The sequence below is a fragment of the Diplotaxodon limnothrissa genome, linkage group LG3 (assembly GCF_057381915.1).
Source record: "Diplotaxodon limnothrissa isolate DT_005_m linkage group LG3, D_limnothrissa_male_GT1.1, whole genome shotgun sequence".
Classification (NCBI taxonomy): domain Eukaryota; kingdom Metazoa; phylum Chordata; class Actinopteri; order Cichliformes; family Cichlidae; genus Diplotaxodon; species Diplotaxodon limnothrissa.
This window is the reverse complement of record NC_140598.1, coordinates 50,819,501-50,836,899: the sequence shown is the minus strand read 5'-3', so window position 1 is coordinate 50,836,899 and position 17,399 is coordinate 50,819,501. Positions and strand designations below refer to the sequence as shown.

Sequence of the window (17,399 nt, the reverse complement as noted above, 5' to 3'; positions counted from 1 at the left end):
TTGTTGTTGAAATCGGTCCAGCAGGCTGCATCTTTGGAACCGAGAGCGCTGCTGATCGTGTTTTTATCATCATTTGCTCACAGAAACAGAACAGATGAGACTGACTCCACGCTCACTCAGGTGGATGAACATTCATGAAGTTTTATAATGTCAGAGACTACTGAAGGGCTATTTTTAAACAAGTGTGAAACAGCTTGAAAAAGTTGAGCTGCAAACATGTATTTATAATAAAATTACTCGTTGACAACATGAAGACAGCCGTTTGTTTTGTTGAAATAAGCAGACATACAATAAGGTTGTGTTGAGGCAGTTTACATTTTTATTAGAACACATATTCATACCCCTAACTCTTCTATCCATAAATATGTACACAATTCATCATTACTGCCACGCTGACAGCTGGTTGGATTTATCCAATAGTGTCCTTCCATGGTCTCGTCTTGCTTCCAGCAGACTTGTCTTTAGCTGATGCTGCTGCTGCAATGGGAGGTTTCTGCTCTAGAGGATTGTGGGTAAAAGTCTGTCTCAGTGGACCTGCAGGGAGAAATGAAATGAGACAACTCTTAGATAAACCACGGTGGCATCAAGTGATAAAAGTCCGGCAGCAGAACAGCAACAAATCAAACAGCTCCACCGAGTGTTTAGGAGGTGTAAAGACAAACACGTGTGGAGTCTCCCCCTACCTGTGACCTAGAAATTAATCTCAGTAGCCATCATGAGGAATGTTTCAATTCCTAAAATATATCTGGAAGATAGAGGTGGTTTGCAGGAACAGCCATAAACACGGACACACAGGTGTATCCTGTCCTTAGAGTGTTTTTAATCTTGGTGTGTGCAAGAGACAGGATGCTACAATGATGATCAACTGCCTGATCAACCTCTGTCCTTCTCACCTGTGCGTGGTGAATAAAAATAGTTCCCGTGCACTGCTGTCATTGTGACTCCTGACATTTAAGTTGTCATGAACACTTAAGTTCACCTGGACACTCCCCCCACATTAAATAAAGCACTACATTGTTGCCTTCTTCATGTCTCTTCATCGCCTCCTCCAGTCATATCTCTGATGAAAGGAAGTAAGATGTAAGGAGAGGAGATGAGGAAAGGAACTGAGGATGCACAGAGAAATGAGACGAGGTGCAAACATGTGAAATGTCTGCTGTGAAATATAAGCTCCAAACATCTAGAAATCAGAAAACGGTTGCTAAAAAGCCTTTTTTTCACAACAAGCTAAACTTTGATATTTAGAATATAAAATGTCCATATTAGTATTTTTATATATATATATATATATATTAACATTACTTGAAATATCACTTTCCTGCTAAATTTACAACCATCCAGCAGTAAGTCTGATCAGGTTTCACACTCAAGAATCTGTATTTATCTCTTTAAACGCTAATTTATTTAACACTACTGATTACAAGAGTTTAAAAAAAAAAGTTAATTTTTATACTTCCCAATCCTTTATTAAAACCTGTCGTTTTTAAGGATCTTAAATCTTTCTTTTAAGCTTTTAAAATGCAGTAAATTCCTTATAAAGCAGGTAGTACTGAAGTAGCCACTGAATAACTGCCCGGATAAATCCCACAGAAATAAATTGTATATGTCGCACTGTTCGGTAGGTTAAGGGCACATGCTCTTGGCTGTCTGTGTGTGCATCAAAGGTCAAAGCCATTTTTAAAATTTTTTTTTTTTTAAACAGCTTTTAAATAATAACACATGTTCTTCCACAACTACAATGGGGCTACTTAGGAACAAATACACACAACAATCAGCTCTAACCCTGCAGCTTTTCAGCACATGAATCCGTTCTCCACCTGCTCCATAACAGAACAGGGACTACAGCAGACAGGCCGACCGCCTGACAGGGTAGCTGACTGACAGGAAGGATCAGGAAGCGGGTCAGCAGTGAATAAACCTTCAAAATAAAAGCGAGTGAATTCTACTCCGATAAATTGACTGTGTCTGGTGTCAGTCTGTAAGGTGGAGGGCAAGACGACAAATGTACTTGGGTCAGAGTTTATATAAATGAGCAACCATTTCAAATAAAGTTTTTTTCTCCCTCCCTCTAAATAAAGTGAGTCATTTTTCTGCAAGGAGGAAAAAACCCCTGACAGAGACCAAAAGGTCTCTGTGGATGAGCTGAAGACTGGGACTGACCTTTGGCAGCGAGGTCCAGATGATTTTTTATTCTTCGCTCACGCTCTTCCAGCTGGTGGGCCAGCTGAGCGTTCTTCCAACCTGCAGACCAAACCAGTTCCAACACAGACAAACACAAAAACAATCAGAGTGGAAACAAAGTGCTACAAACTACAACTAGATTTATAGTCCTACTCTGTTTATCGACAGATTTATGCTCACAACACCAACCCTTTTTCATGCTTTCGATCAATCCGTCGCTCTGTGGCAGAGCGGAGGCCGGGTGCTTGATCCTTTCAGGGATCTTCAACTTTTTTCTGATTAAGGGGTGTCTGAGCAGAGCCACTTGGCACAGAGAGAAGCAGTTTGAGGTCAGCCAGTAGGTAAAGACTGCCTGAAGTTTGTACGAAGAAAAATAAAGATGTTTCAGCGATGTTTTTTATGAGAACAATAACAGATGTGAGCGAAAGAGTCACTAACCGTGGGGAAGTTGATGGTGAGAGGGAAGATGACTAAAGGCATGATCCTGAACACCGTCTTCATGGCTCGCAGGTTGGGGTTGTCAATCCCAGACTCTGCACCCAGCTGAGGAAAAAAAGATGGTGATGAAGTGGGTCAGTAATTTTTTACCATCACTCTCTTTTTGTTGCCGTGTTTCTTTTGGGAAATAAGAGATCTGAGTTCACCTCCAGGATGAAAAACATCGTTCCAGTGACGGCCAAAGGCAGAATATAAAAAGGATCTGATGCCGTCAGGTCTGCAAACCACAGCATGCCTCCTGTCTGCATGCTGGGCACGGGCAGATAGGCCATCTTTCTCAGGGCGATGAAGAAGGAGATGAAGACGGGTGTCTGAGGGTTGTGGGCAGATGAGTGAGGCCAGAGAGAAAAATGGGAAAAACAAAGCTCCAGCAAAAACAATCTCAAACACGTTGAAGCAACAAAGCAAAGTCAATGATAATAACTAGCATATCTGCAAAGGTACACATACATTCATCACTAATTTAACAGCCATGAATAGTTTCTCTGTTTTATGATGATGAATCCATGAAGCTGCTCCCCTGCACCAAACACACGCCTTTATTTTGAAGGAAGGGACATATATTTGACATATGGCTGTGTTTGTGATGTCTAAATAAAACCCTTTCAACAAAACCCGCCATGGCAAAAAGCTAGACACCAAAATCTTACTTACAAACTGCATTTTTAGTGTTTCTGTGTTACAGTCAAGATGAACTAAAAAGAACTTCTTGTTAATCATAAATGCACCTAAAAATCTAAATTCCACCTTTGCTTACACTGTAATAGCTGGGAGCTCCACATAAGCAAGTACTAAGCTGAAGTGTAAAATTTGTTTAATTAGTCTGCCTGAAACATTCATGCCAATAACACAGAAAGCTGAGAATAACTGACCTGCACCAAAGGGATCAGGAAGCCACGAAGAGGATTCACATCATGTTTCTTCTGGAACAGGTTCAGGTCAGAGTACGCTTTGGAAACTGTGACAGAACCAGAGACAGCAGCAGCAGCTCAGGATCAGCTGAATGTCTAAAGAGTGAGTATAAGGCCATGAAGAAAGAGGAGAGAACATTTACATTCAAACTTGTTTCCGCTCTGCTTGGCCTCATTCATCCTGTTGGTCAGTTTGGTCATCTCGGGCAGCACGTTGTTCAGCTTCGCCGCCTCTCGCTGGCCCTTCACTATGACGGGAAACACAGCCAAGCGAGCCAACACGGTCGCTGGAGGAAGGAAAGCAGAGGATGAGAATAGACGCAGGAAATCAAAAACAAGGCGCTTCTTAAAGAAAACTTGAGGAAAATATAAACCCAGCCTGTGTTTGGGTGGCCTAAAGTGACGCACTGATACTGACAGAGAAGAAGTGTTAAAGCATGCTTACCCACAACAATGGCTCCCCACCAGGGCAAACCCAGATCCATGTGAATGAACTCTAACATATTCTGGACCAGCCCCACTGGTGTGTGACCAGCTAGTCCAAGCTCTGCTAAACGAGGCTCTCCAGCAACGGCCTGCAGGACCTCCACTGCAGTCGGTGCCACATCAGCGACCTGCTCAGAGACCGGCTGTGTTAAAACAGGAGCAGGGTCAGCAGACACGAGAGGAAGAACAGAGCTCTCTGCTGCTGGTAACACACTGGAAACTGTCCCACCTAGGATCTAAAATGATTAAAAATGACAAAAGCACCAAATGATTGAAGTGATCACGTAGCTGAGGGATGTGGAAGATTTACTTTGGATGCAGACTCACCTGCTCAGTGACAGGCTGTGTGACAGACTCCAGGACTGGAGGACTGTTTAAAGTTTCTGTTACTGGAACTGCAATGGATCCACCATCAGGCGGGATCTGTGAATGTCAAGATAAACTCTACACATCAGTTAAGTAGAAATGTAATAGTGTAACCTCACAGGAGTTCAATTTGTTTAATTTCAGTGTTTCTATAAACTGGATCCAGTTGTTAAGATTACATCAACTTGTAATGTGTTACTGGATCCTACGCGACTCATTTCACTCTACAGTCCACCTGTGGCTGTGATAGAGGATTTAAATCCTACAGGCCACTCCCAATCCTGTTACATGAAGAGGCTAAAACATTTGACACACTTTAGTTTGACACACGACAAACACAAACCTTTCCAGGTCTTCAGGCTGGCCACTGCACTCCAGTAAAAACTCACAGACACTTTTTTTAAACCAACATTTAAATAATACCGTGACTACTATCAGTTTACACCAGTAAGTGAGGAGGCTCAAGAAAACAGTATAAGTCAGATTAACTTTAATGTGTGAAAAAGGTTAAAGAATGGCATAGATCTAACTGTAGTGACTACATAACCTGTGTGGCGACCCACCTGTGAGCTGTTGTGTCTGATGGCCACGGCATTCACCCAGAGGAACTTGTCATGGTGTCTGCGGCCCAGCAGAGCCCTGGTGGCAGGGCTGCGGCACTCAAACACTGTGTGGAGATGTGACCTCTGGATTAACCGCTGTGTGGACAGAAGGAGGACAAAGACCTGTCGGTCTGATACACTAACTGCAGAATAACCTTTTTTTTTTTTTTTTTTTTTTTTTTTTTAAATAAAGACAAGAAGCAACAGGAAAGTAAAAAAATAAAGCTTGTATAATTAATGATTATATTTCAAATTGAATCCTTAGAATAATTTACTAAGCTACAAGTCTCCTGCTTCTGAACCAGTTCAGTAACAGAAAACAATATAAGATGTTAATGTTTTACAGCTGCGTCTTTTCTACATTGTGTAATAACTAAAACCAGCGCACTGAATGAACAATGGGCTGTGAGGGTGACTTGCATTGAAAACGCTACGTACAGATAAACAGAATCAACCTTTTGGGATTTACTTACCTGTATGATTGGGCATGCATCAAGACTTTACTGCAGTAAAGTGCTGCTTGAATTAAACAATGTGACTTATATAACTCTTTGGCCACATAAACTAATGCAATGTGATCCTTTTTAAATATGATCGTCAATCTTTGCATTTGTTTAACAATTACTATAATACATCCTTAATAGATACATTGACGTTTGGGAAAACATTACATGTAGTTCAAGTTAAACCTATACTGACCTCTAGAGGTTTGCAGGTGACTCCTGCAGGACATGGGTTATTAAACTTTGGCATAGTTTAAATGAGGTTAATCTATTTTCATAAAAACTCATTATTATACATCGGAGAGAAAAGCTGTAATGGTTCTTTATAAACTGGTAGACTGTGCAGTCACACTGATGTAGCATTACGGATTTTCAATAACATCAAACAAACTCCTACTAATTCCGTATTTCAGTGTTTTTAGCTGACCTGTCCGCGCTTTCTGGTTTAAATCCAGCTGGTTTTACAGTTACCCTGAACAGCAGAGAGTCCTGTCTTTCTTGTCTTTGCTGGAGAGCCTGTTACTGTCAAAGTCACACAGGAGGCATGATGCTAGCCGGCGAGCTAGTTAGCCGTGGAGAAAAAGCTATTTGTATCTTTGCTTCGGAAGCACAGACAAAGTACCGAACATGAAACTGTGAAGAAGACCTACGTGGCTCCAGATGTCTGAGAGAGGATGGCCGCCTCGGCTTGGTTTGCCTGTCTGTCTTAGAAAACATCTTGTTAAGCAGACCGGAGTCAAACCGCTCCTGACGGCAGCCATGTTGACATGACAGACAACCTGCTACGGAAAGCGCAAATAGTCAATTTCAATTTCAACAAGTTGCGCACATATATAAAAACACGATGTTGGTTATTTCTACCAAGGAAGTTTGTTTATTTGCATAATTACATTAAAAAAAAAAGTCACTGCCTGAAAATCATAGCAAATTTACCAAGTGGTTTTGGTTTGGTCCACTTTGGAGTCCAGGATCCAGGATTATTTGGAAAGATGACCTTTTAACCTTTTAAAAACTGAGACTCAAAGATACAAAAAACAATCAATAAACAAGCCTAAGTCACATATAATCACAGTCTGGAGTGTTACAGCAATGGGTGAGACATGTTTTCACTTTGTGTTACTGATGGTCACGTTATTACTAAAGGTTGTTTAACATTTGAAATGGTCTGTGTGCTTTCTGTGGTTCCTTTACCCAGTTTAAATATTACATTAAAAATGTAATGGAGACTTTCATGCAAGAAATTGTCTGTCTCGTCTTTTACACCTCTATTTCTTGTTTAAACCATACTGAACAATCTAGATGAAGAAACGTGAAGATGAAGGATTTTCATATCAAGGAAACTGAAACACGAATGAAAATCACTTAGTGTTATTCCCATAAAGCAGAAAGTTGCTCTTTCATCGTAAAAATCGCATGACATAAAATGTAAGGTAATAAATATAATGAAACAATGATGAACAAATGAAACAAGTGACAATAACCAAAAACCAAAACAAACAATTAAAATCCTCAAACTTTATATGTAAATAACTTTCATTTTTAAGTTGATACCAGGTGGCACAATTGACTCCGTTTTAATGTACAGTTAATCATCAACACTTTAGACACTTTAAATAAAACCAAAACAAAACAAAATAAACATCCCTCAAAATATTCCTTGGAAACTGTGTCTCTGTGTCTCTTAAAATGATATTTAATGTTAATGTTAATGTCAGTAAGTGTGAACACTTCTATAAAAGCAAAAGCTCTGTCAGTTTGCTGGTCTGGAGTTTTCAGGCATGTGTTAACGCAATGCCTACACTGTAAAAAAAATTGTATTATAAAAGTATTTTACAGTTTATTTTACAGTTTTGTACCGTTCTTCTAGAACATAATTAAATTCACATAAATAGACTGTGATTTTACATTTCAAATGTAAATTAACGTAAAATCACTGTAAATGTAATAAAACATCATTTTCTTGTTTTTTAAATGTATCTGTCTGTACATATGCATATTTAGATTGTTAAAATACATTCACAAATGCATCACAATTTCACAAATATTTGTCCGTTATTTGAAAGATTGAACTGTTAAATTCAAATGTAATGCTATGGAAAAATATATATAAAATGATTTTTATAAACTTTTTCTTTTTACATCAAATAATAATAATAATTATTGTTATTTAGGGCGATCGTGGCTCAAGAGTTGGCAGTTCGCCTTGAAGGTTGCCGGTTCGAGCCCCAGCTCGGACACTCTCGGTCGTTGTGTCCTTGGGCAAGACATTTCACCTACGACCTACTGGTGATGGCCAGAGGGGAATTATAAAGTGGAATTGTAAAGCACTTTAAGGGTCTCAAAAAGCGCTATATGAATGCAATCCATTATTATTTAAACCAACTGTTAACTGTATATTTCTGTACATTTAAATATTATTATTCATATTGCTGCATTCATTGACCTTGTTTATAGGTAATTTCATTTTCATTATTTAATCACGTTAAATTGTTCCTAATTCAATGTTTAAAAGCACTTGAAAAAGGCAGAATCCCATGTAAAATTATGGCAACAAACTGTATTGTCATTACTGAAAATAACTGTATTTTCATGAGAAAGTTATTTTCTGGTATTTTCTGGTAGTATTTTGGTGCCCCAGCTGCCAGAATATTACGTTTTTTTAGGATTTTCTTTTTTACGGTGTAGGAGGAAAGACATGAGCTGTGATCTTAAAAAAGCAATTGTTTCTGCCCATCGGTCTGGGAACGGCATATCCAAAAATTTGAGGTCCATATAAACTTCCAAGAACTACGTCTCTAAAGGCCTCAGTTAGCATGTAAAATGTTAATTTGATGACAGTAAAATTAGAAAATGAATGAAGAAGTTTGGCTTGTTTATCAGAATCAGAATCAGAATACTTTATCAATCCTGAAGGAAATTAGGGTTACAGCAGGCAGCACGCTAATGGCGCATGCGCACTTACAAAGGAACCTTCTGACCAACTTTACACAAACATCACATTGGGGAGACATGTCAGAAAGGTAGTCTGATAGGAAAAAAAACAATGAAAATACAAAACATGAGGTAAGAGGAGGAGAAAAAAAACTCCACTCAGACTGAGCTCCTAGTGGGAGAACAGTTTGATAACAGAAAAAACACCTCAGCACAAAAGCACATGACTATCAATACACCATAGAAACACAAGACAAGCAACAGGGGCGGGTAAAGGGTAAGAGAGAGCCGGTGTAGACAGCGCATCCGGTTCTGCAGCATGTCTGCGCTGGTCCAGTCGACTGCCATCTTCCCAGGTAAGGCACAAGCATCGAAGGTGTTTGGAAAGGGAGGGAGGATCAGTGTGTGCATATCAGTGTATGTGTGTGTTTGTGCGTGTCCATAGTTTAGCTGAGACAGTGTCCTTCGCCCCGCCAGGCTAAGTAAACAGTCTTCCAGCCAACCCAGGTGGCCTTGCATGGAATGGGGGGAACAGTCTAAACACAGTTGTTATCAGGGTGTTTTGTTCAGCTCCAGCCTTGAGGCCGCAGCTGGCGCTGAAGGGGTCTCCGCATGAAGTGATGATGGTTTTTACTTTAGTGCGAACAGCTCATATGAATTTCAAAGCTGTTCTAACAGTCCAACACTGGTCTCTCAATCTCCCGTTGGAGAGCCGCGAGCTTTCTATGGTGTTATCCAAACTTACGTTCCGTGATGTTGTCGTTCTTTTTGCTCAAAGAGCAGGTTCTGAGAACTCACGACCGCAGTGCACTTGCCCAAGATGTGATCGAATTTGCGCTCAAAGGTGTTATTCGAGCTAGCCCCTCCAGATGTAATCCAGTTTTTCACTCAGAGGTCTTGTTCTGAGTATTCACGGCAGCCGTGCGTTCTCCAAGATCTTCTCCGTGCTGCACTCAATGAGCCCATTTTGAGAAACTCACGCCTCGTCCCATCATTTCAATCCCAGCGGGCAGCCTTGTGGGGGTTTGAACAGCCGGTTCCACTTCCTTAATTCTTCGGTAAGCCAGGGCCAAGCCTGCTCCGATCAGCAAGAACCCTGTTACCATGGTTCCGAATAGGTAGATATCTTCAGCACTCAGGCTCACCCGAGCCCAGACTTCTCGTTGAGAAGGGGTGTCAATTGCATTCAGAGACCAGTTGATCAAATCCATAATTCCTCTTTTAGGTTTTAGAGAACAGACTGTGAGAGAGTGTTCCAGGGAAAAGTAAGTAAAAACACAAGACAAGACAAGGACATAAGAAGCTAAGCAGGGAAGATAAGGGCAGGAGAGGAGAAAGTGCGACCGCCTTCGCTGAGAGCCTAATCTGGCCTCATGTTTAGAGGGGCTTTCAGGGGAAACTCGTGTCTCTTTAAGAAGAACCTGGCAGCACGGCATATGTTTGTAAAGTTGTATCTGAACAAGTCTTCTGGAACAACAACCTTTCAACAGGTGAGACAAAAGTGCAAATGTTTGACTGTAACACACAGCTCCATGTTTCAAGAAAGTGTAACACAGCATCTCAGCACAAACACCTCATAACATAAGTTCCAAAGGTAGTGCAATAAAAACACATATTTTCAAAATAAAGCAATAAATCTGTGAGCAGCACTGATAACCTAAATAAAACAATTCAGCCTTCCATTATTGCAACTGGTGGAAAGCAACAGCAAGTAAAAAAAAAAAAAAAGTTAATGTTTACGTATAATTCCCAAAACTTATCTCAACCAAAAACTGGCGCATGACCAGGTCCAAAACAGACTTGATGCCAGAGATATGACTCAGAAATCTGCTGATGACCTGGCTTCATTATTAAACCAATAAACCATTGAAGTATACAGCATCCATATCCTAATCACACTGTTGGGGGAAAACTCTGTAAAAGACCCAGGAGAAATAAAGACACAATGAGACAAAGTTACTTTCTTTATCAAACGTGTACACGGGTGAGCTGCTAAGAACAACTCACACCATGCACAGTGGCTTGGTAATTTTTATAGGAAAGACAGTGAGAACAGGATAAGAAAATACAAAACAAATAAAATAAACAACTCCAAATGTGGCGCTAGTCTCGTCAGCAGAGAGCTGGGAGAAGGCTGTGAGAGATAAAACAATCTAAAACAATATGTCCCAAAACAGTATGTCTTTGCTGAGAAAGTCTAAAAAGATAATTCTAAACTAATCTAACCATAGGCAAAGGGCAGACAAAAGGCATCTTTGTACATTTAAAAGAAGGTAAAGAAACATAGAATCATTTTTCCTGTAACATTCCCCCCTGTTTAACTTATTTTAAATGTATACAACAATTGTCTATGAAAATCATTTATTAAGTATGTTAGGCAATTTTTAATTTCCAAAATCTTCAAAATGTCATCATAGCAGAAATGGCAGTCATTTGGTCTAAAGAATAAAACAAAATAAAAAGAAAAACATAGTAAATGAAAATCATAGTAAATGAAATAACAAGTGGAATAAACAAGAAAAAATAATAAAACTAAAACTACAAAAAATAAAAGGATGAAAACTAAAATGAAAACTTCAAAAAATACAAGGATGAAAACCTTATATTTAAAATGATGCAAACCTTAAATTGAAAACTTTATATGTAAAATAATGAAAACTTCATATTTAAAATGAAAACTTTATGTTTAAAACTGAAGACTTCAAAAAATAATAGCATGAAAACTTTATATTTAAAATGAAAAACTTTATGTTTAAAAGTCAAGACTTAAAAAAAAAAATAAAAGCATGAAAACTTGCATAACCTACTAATGTTTTAATCAGTGCATGATCACTTGACAAGTCATTTTTAATCACCACGTCATTTATTAGCAGCTAGTACAAGTTCTCTTCTAACAGAATTGCAACGGGATGTTGTTCTTCTTGAGGCACGGCAATATAAGCAGTCATTGTAGTTGTTATCATCTTTGAAATCATTACTCTTAGGCATGGCAACACACACAACACTAATATGAGCAGTGCTATCATGATGAGACCTAGAAGGAAAAATGGCTTTGCTACAGCAGCCAGCCATGAACCGCTGAACAGCCAGTCAAGCCAGCCTTGTGCTGTAGCTGCTCCAGGTGTGTGGTCAGTGACATATTTTTGCAGAGCGGTCAAATTCTGCAAAGCTTCATAAATGTCTCCTCCAGTTTCGTATCCATCAGGGATAAAAGTGCAACATGTTTCCCCGATCAGCTTGCAAACTCCTCCTTGTGATGCTGTTAGCAGGTCTAGTGTCAGTCTGTTCTGCAGCACCATCGTTCTGATGGCCTGCTGTTCACCTGCTAAGGCGGTTCCCAGGGTCTTAGTTAAGTTGATGTGTCGTAGCAGAGCATATCGGTTGATTTCCACGTGATCCCGCACCTCGGCAACTCCAATGCCGGGGATCAAGCTCTGTAAGAATTTCACTCCTCCTCCCCAGATGCGAAACTCTCCCGGCACTCCAGTGTCCACGGTAATGCCGAAAGAATTGGGGGAGGCGATGTCCACTTCACGCCTCTGCCGGCTGCTTGGGTGATGTGCAACACTTTGCATGAAGAAAACGTGATCTGATAATTCCACCAGGGCGCACAGACCTCCCCAACCTTCAGGGAGTGACAGATAAGCCTTGTTGCCACATAGGAAGTACCAGTCAGCCAAAACTCTGGTTCCTCTGCTGCTGGGTGCCGTCCGTGCACATCCTGTCTGGTACTGAGTCTTTGTTTGTAGTGGCATTCGGTAGCTGTAGTCAGAGCGACAGTTTAGGCCCATCAGCGTCGTGTTACTGGCACAGGTGGCGTTGATTGAACAGGCCATACACTTCCTCTCGTTCCTTGGTGGGCAGAAAGTGTATATGGACTTACATAGGTGAGTAGGCAGCTCCCCCACTGCCCGCGAGCCATTGTTCATCACACATACTGGCAGTTGTGATGCGTTCAGTTTGTTCAGTAGAATTACATCAGGCAGTGGGTCTGAGACTTGGGGCCAGGTCAGTAGGTAGGTCTGTCCGGAACAGTTCACATTTGTGAGTGATGATGACCTCCAGGTTGCTTTTGCTGGGATGCTGTAGTTGGCTTTGGACCAAAGAGTACCGTAGCCTGGATGTGTTGCCAGGCCCAACAGACACCAACTGCGATCTTCAGGTATGCTGTACGGCCACAGGCCAGACGTCTGTGAGGATAGGGGCATATGGGTACATGCATAGCAGTCAGTTTTGTTATTCAAGTGAGCTGTAGTGTTCATACACTGCCACCAGAAGTTAGTGGCGTATCCATGGGGAAACTTGGTGTACTTTCCTTTGTCATACAGTGTCTGCCTTTTCTCCATATAGCGTGACTTGTTGTCCCTCATGGAAGCAAAGGTGAGGAGCCCGGCCATGGTCAGGGCCGCTGCAGTTGATAAGAGCCACCACCTCATGACGACGGAACACACCCTCCTGTCGCGAGTAGACCCCCCGGCCAGGAAAGCTGACCCCTCCACCGGGCGAGATCACAACAAGTAGGCAAGCCTGCCGTCAGCTGTGTTTAGATGGCTTCACTGACTCGCCTGCAGTGACTCTGATGGACCCAGGATGGTCGTTCCGCAATTTTGCAAGCGGTCGGTGTAGTGAGGAGGACTTGGTATGGCCCCTCCCACCTGGGTGTGCTCCAGTTTCTCCTTTGGAGCACCTTGATCAGAACCCAGTCACCGGGCTTTAGTCTGCAAGACACTGGAGAAACATCATCAGGTTGTTGATTATGTACAACGATCTCTTTGTTTTCTAACAGCTTAGACATCCACTCTGCTAATGTGTTTTCTCTGATTGCTTTGTCTATTGGTTGACTGGTAATAGGCAGTGGAAACGGCCTGCCATGAATGATTTCAAATGGAGTTAGTTTATGGGAGCCTTGTGTTAAGCGCATCCACATTTTCACTAAACCCAAACATTCAGGCCACGGCCTTCCTGTTTCTGCCATGCATTTCCTGAGCCTTTGTTTTATAGTGCCGTTAGTTCTCTCTACAAGGCCTGCGCTCTGAGGGTGATAAGCACAGTGGTGTTTTATGCTGAAACCGAGTGCTTCAGAGACCTTAGTGATGACATCATTTACAAAATGAGTGCCGTTGTCTAACCGTATCAAAGCTGGGATGCCATATGTGGGTATGAAGTGATTGCACAGGCACTTTGCTACTGAAATTGCATCTGCCTTTTTCACTGGATAGATTTCTGGCCACTTTGAGAACACGTCTATAACCACTAGTGCGTATTTTGACCCTTGACATTCGCTTAGTTCAATAAAATCCATATGAATTGTGTGAAAAGGATGAGGCGGAGTTGGAAAACGGCCTCTTCTTGGTCGCAGGTTACCCTGAGCATTATATTTTTGACACGTCATGCATGTTCTGACAAATTGTTTTGCTGAGGTTTCAAAATTTACAGTGTAGAATTTACAGTGTAGAAATGAGAGTTGACAATACTGGTCAGTCCCCCCGTTGACAAATGCGTACAGCCATGAGTCACTAATGCCGCCATTTTGTGGAGGAATTTTGGCAACACTGGCTTGCCATAACACATCATTAAGTCGTTTGTCAGAACTGCACCGTGTTTTAGCCATTTTGCCTGCTCTGCTGTGCTTGCTGTTTTTGTTCATTTTTCAACACATCCAGTGGAATCTGATGTGTGTTTACTGCCATCAATGTGATGTTTGCCTTTTGTGCCGCCTATTTTGCTGCTCTGTCAGCAAAATTGTTGCCTGTAGTAATGAAAGAGCCATCAGTTTTGTGTGCTGCACATTTACACAATGCGAGTTGTTGTGGTAAATTTATTACAGTCAGCAGGCGTTGTAAGAGGCTTGCATGCTGGACTGGTTTACCGGTTGATGTAATCATTCCTCTGTTTTGCCAGAGCTTTGCGAAATGATGCACAGCAGAGAAAACATACTGGCTGTCTGTATGTATGTTTATTAGTTTGTCTTTGTGTATTTAGCTTTCGCGTATCACAGCTATCAGCTCAGCGCTCTGTGCAGAACATGAAGAAGAAAATGGTTTTGCTTCCATTATTTTACTATCTGTGGTTACTGCGTAACCTACACAATTTCGGCCTGTGCTGTAAAGTCAAATGCTGTTCTCCTAGCTTCCACACTTGCTGATCATAAGGTGGATCTGGGCCTGGAGTTTGTTTAAATCTCAGAATGTTGTGATACTCGGTCGGTTTCTGGCACTCAGGTGTAATACCAGAAAAGAATGGCATGACTGCTATCTTAAGTTTTGTCAGAGCGTCTCTACCTAGCAAATTTACTGGACACGACGGGTCATATATGCATTTAATAAAGCACCTGCGGCCACTTGCTGTGTGTACTAGTTCTAAAAGGGCAGTTAATTGTTGTACAGTTGTGTGGCCTGAAGCTGACTTTACAACTAATTTGTCCTCTACTCCTACAATCTCGTGGGAAGTGACCTTCCTCTCCATGGTTCTAGCAGGCGTTGTCTCTATGTTATCTGCTGTTTCTGCATGGCTGTCTGCAGCCTTGGTGTTTGTGACTTTGCTCGCCTCTCTGTTCCTGATAGCCACCTGTGGATTAGTGTTTTAGTCTATTGTCAACAGTCAGCCTTATTTTGAAGTTACAGAAAGCTTCTTCTTTTTTGTTCGTCTTGGTTTGGGAGAATAGATGCAACACTACATTTTCACTTAAGGCAGTTTTGAATAATTTCTAGTTTTTCAAACAATTCATGGATCTCACACATTTCAAACTTTCAAGTTACGGTTGTTTCCCATTTATACATATATATATTTAACTTTGCATTGCTCACAGCTCATAGCTCACAGCTCTAAACCTAGGCATTTTTCAATCATATGCCTAATCACTATGTGTCACTGTGATTCTCAAGTATTGTCACAAGTTCGTTTAAATTCGTTTCCAAAACCAACAAAATAATCAAACAAAAACAAAAAACATAAACGTGTCAGGACACAAAAGAAAAAAGAAAAATGCTGCCACCCGAACAAGGCAGAAGTCTGCATATGTTGGCTTGTAATAGCATGCAGCTTGTAACATGGTAGACTAATGTGCCTGTGTTAATTCAGCTCCATATTATTGTGTGAAGTTGCACTGGGTTGGGAGTGGTTTTGTGTGTGTCACATTTTTGGTGAGCCAATGGCTGGAATGAGGTTGGACTAATTAGAGGCAGGTGTACTTGATTGCACTGATACACTGGTCTACTTATAGCCCACACTACAACCACTGCTGTTTTGTTTTGTCTCTCTGTGCAGGTATGTAATGTGATGAAATCAGATATGATTGGGATGGATTGGTTTTGCGCTATGAATTTTATATTAAGTGTGTCGTTTTGTCTCTTGATATATTTTTTGTCAATAAATTATCTTTTAGAATTTTATTGACTGACATCTTTTTGCCCACGACTGAGACGGTTGGTCAGACCTAGAGTCTTTCTTTGGGTGTGTTACAGCAGCTTCTGCTCTAAAAGAAACAAATAAATAAAAAGAAAAGAAAATGTGGAACATGCTCATCAGCTTAGCAGTGTCTACATATTTAATTCAGGTTCTCAATCCTGTAGTTTTAGCTGTTGTCTACAGGGTTTTGCTTATTGGTTGTTATTATAGGTGTGCTCTATATCTCAGCAATGTGTCAGTCTAGGATGATAGGTTTCAAGCTGGTCAAGTGCCTCTATGCACTTCATTAGTTTAGTTATTCTCCGTATTGTCTTCATCTCACATGTCATTACACTGAGTTTCAGCAAACCTTAAGCTTGATGCAGACTACTGCTTAACAATTATTCACCACACATAACAGATTAAGGTGCCTCTTCATATTAATATTGTCATTGTTAATATTATCCTCTTTGTCTTATATGACAGCAATAGCATATTATAATATTTTAGCAGTGTGTACCACTATAGTACTACTGAGCCAATTTGATAGTTAGGATCATCTTATTCAGCAAACAGATAATTTTGAATTCATCCAATCAGCGGTCACATTTGTTCTCTCTGTTGCATGGCGGACCAGGCAGTTCTATTATAATATATTATTTATATTTTATTTTGTATCCATCAAGGGCTTCAGATGACCTGCAGAATCATCCTTTTCCCAGGGTGGAGACAGTTACCTTTTCACACACTGTCCTTGGCTGAACAGTGACACAGCCTTAATATACCTTATTTATTTTATTAAAATATTTTCGTGTGAATTATTTGCTTTATATTCATTTTATACATGCTGGGCATGGTCATCATGCCAACTGTGTTTCATTGTTAATATCACTTTACAGGTTGTTGTCCTTGCTATTATTAATGTCAAATACTCTAAAGATAATTTCTACTGTAATTTTCCCTTTGTTCATCTTTATTTCGTACTTTTTATATTTATATCTACTCAGTGGGGTCTGTTTTCAACCCTTTTAAACTACTTCAAACTACTGTGATCTCTAGTTTTCACTTAATAAGGGATTATTAAGTTCTTCCTGATATGGGTGGTGCTGCAGATGCGGCTGCAGGAGTGAGTGATGGTTTACTAAAAGGATTGTGGGAACTGCACAGTGTCTCGTCTTCTGGTTTTACTAAACTGGCAGTTGAGTTCTGTTCTTCTGACTGTTTATATTTTGTTTTCTTAAATCTCTCAGTTTACAGACACTGTTTTTGTCCGGCGTCTGGACTTTTCTTTTCTCACCACTGCTCGTCAGCAGGAGTGAGTTTTAATTTCACTTGCGTGATTACCCATCTTATTTATGTATTTACTTATTTTTGTTTAAGTAATATATACACAATACAGCTGCTATCACCTTCGCTGGTATTAGAGACGAGAGTGGTTGCTCACACGCCCTTCTACTTTCGGACTATTTCCAAAAGCGGTGTGAACTTTACGAGACGGAACTCGACCGTTCTCTCAACTCACCAGCACGTCAGTG

The 17,399-nt window shown here is 40.6% G+C and overlaps 2 protein-coding genes across 3 annotated transcripts; both read right to left on the bottom strand.

The window, feature by feature from the left end:
- Positions 1 to 306: 306 nt before the first annotated feature.
- On the bottom strand, positions 307 to 6,309 carry oxa1l (OXA1L mitochondrial inner membrane protein). Of its 2 annotated transcripts, none has more exons than XM_085350843.1 (11): positions 6,198 to 6,309; positions 5,006 to 5,199; positions 4,404 to 4,499; positions 4,036 to 4,312; positions 3,734 to 3,877; positions 3,552 to 3,637; positions 2,826 to 2,990; positions 2,620 to 2,724; positions 2,371 to 2,533; positions 2,161 to 2,241; positions 307 to 534 (listed from the first exon to the last, which is right to left on the bottom strand). In XM_085350843.1, exons 1-11 carry the CDS (start codon positions 6,262 to 6,264, stop codon positions 410 to 412), a joined length of 1,503 nt encoding a protein of 500 aa, XP_085206969.1. In that variant the 5' UTR covers positions 6,265 to 6,309; the 3' UTR covers positions 307 to 409. The 2 variants fall into 2 exon arrangements, with proteins under 2 accessions (XP_085206969.1, XP_085206968.1); XM_085350842.1 differs by having other exon boundaries at positions 5,006 to 5,140.
- Positions 6,310 to 11,351: 5,042 nt separating this feature from the next.
- Positions 11,352 to 13,234, bottom strand: LOC146636485 (uncharacterized). Its single transcript, XM_085350841.1, has one exon. The coding sequence runs from the start codon at positions 12,912 to 12,914 to the stop codon at positions 11,352 to 11,354; it is 1,563 nt and encodes a 520-aa protein (XP_085206967.1). The 5' UTR covers positions 12,915 to 13,234.
- Between the last annotated feature and the right edge of the window lie 4,165 nt (positions 13,235 to 17,399).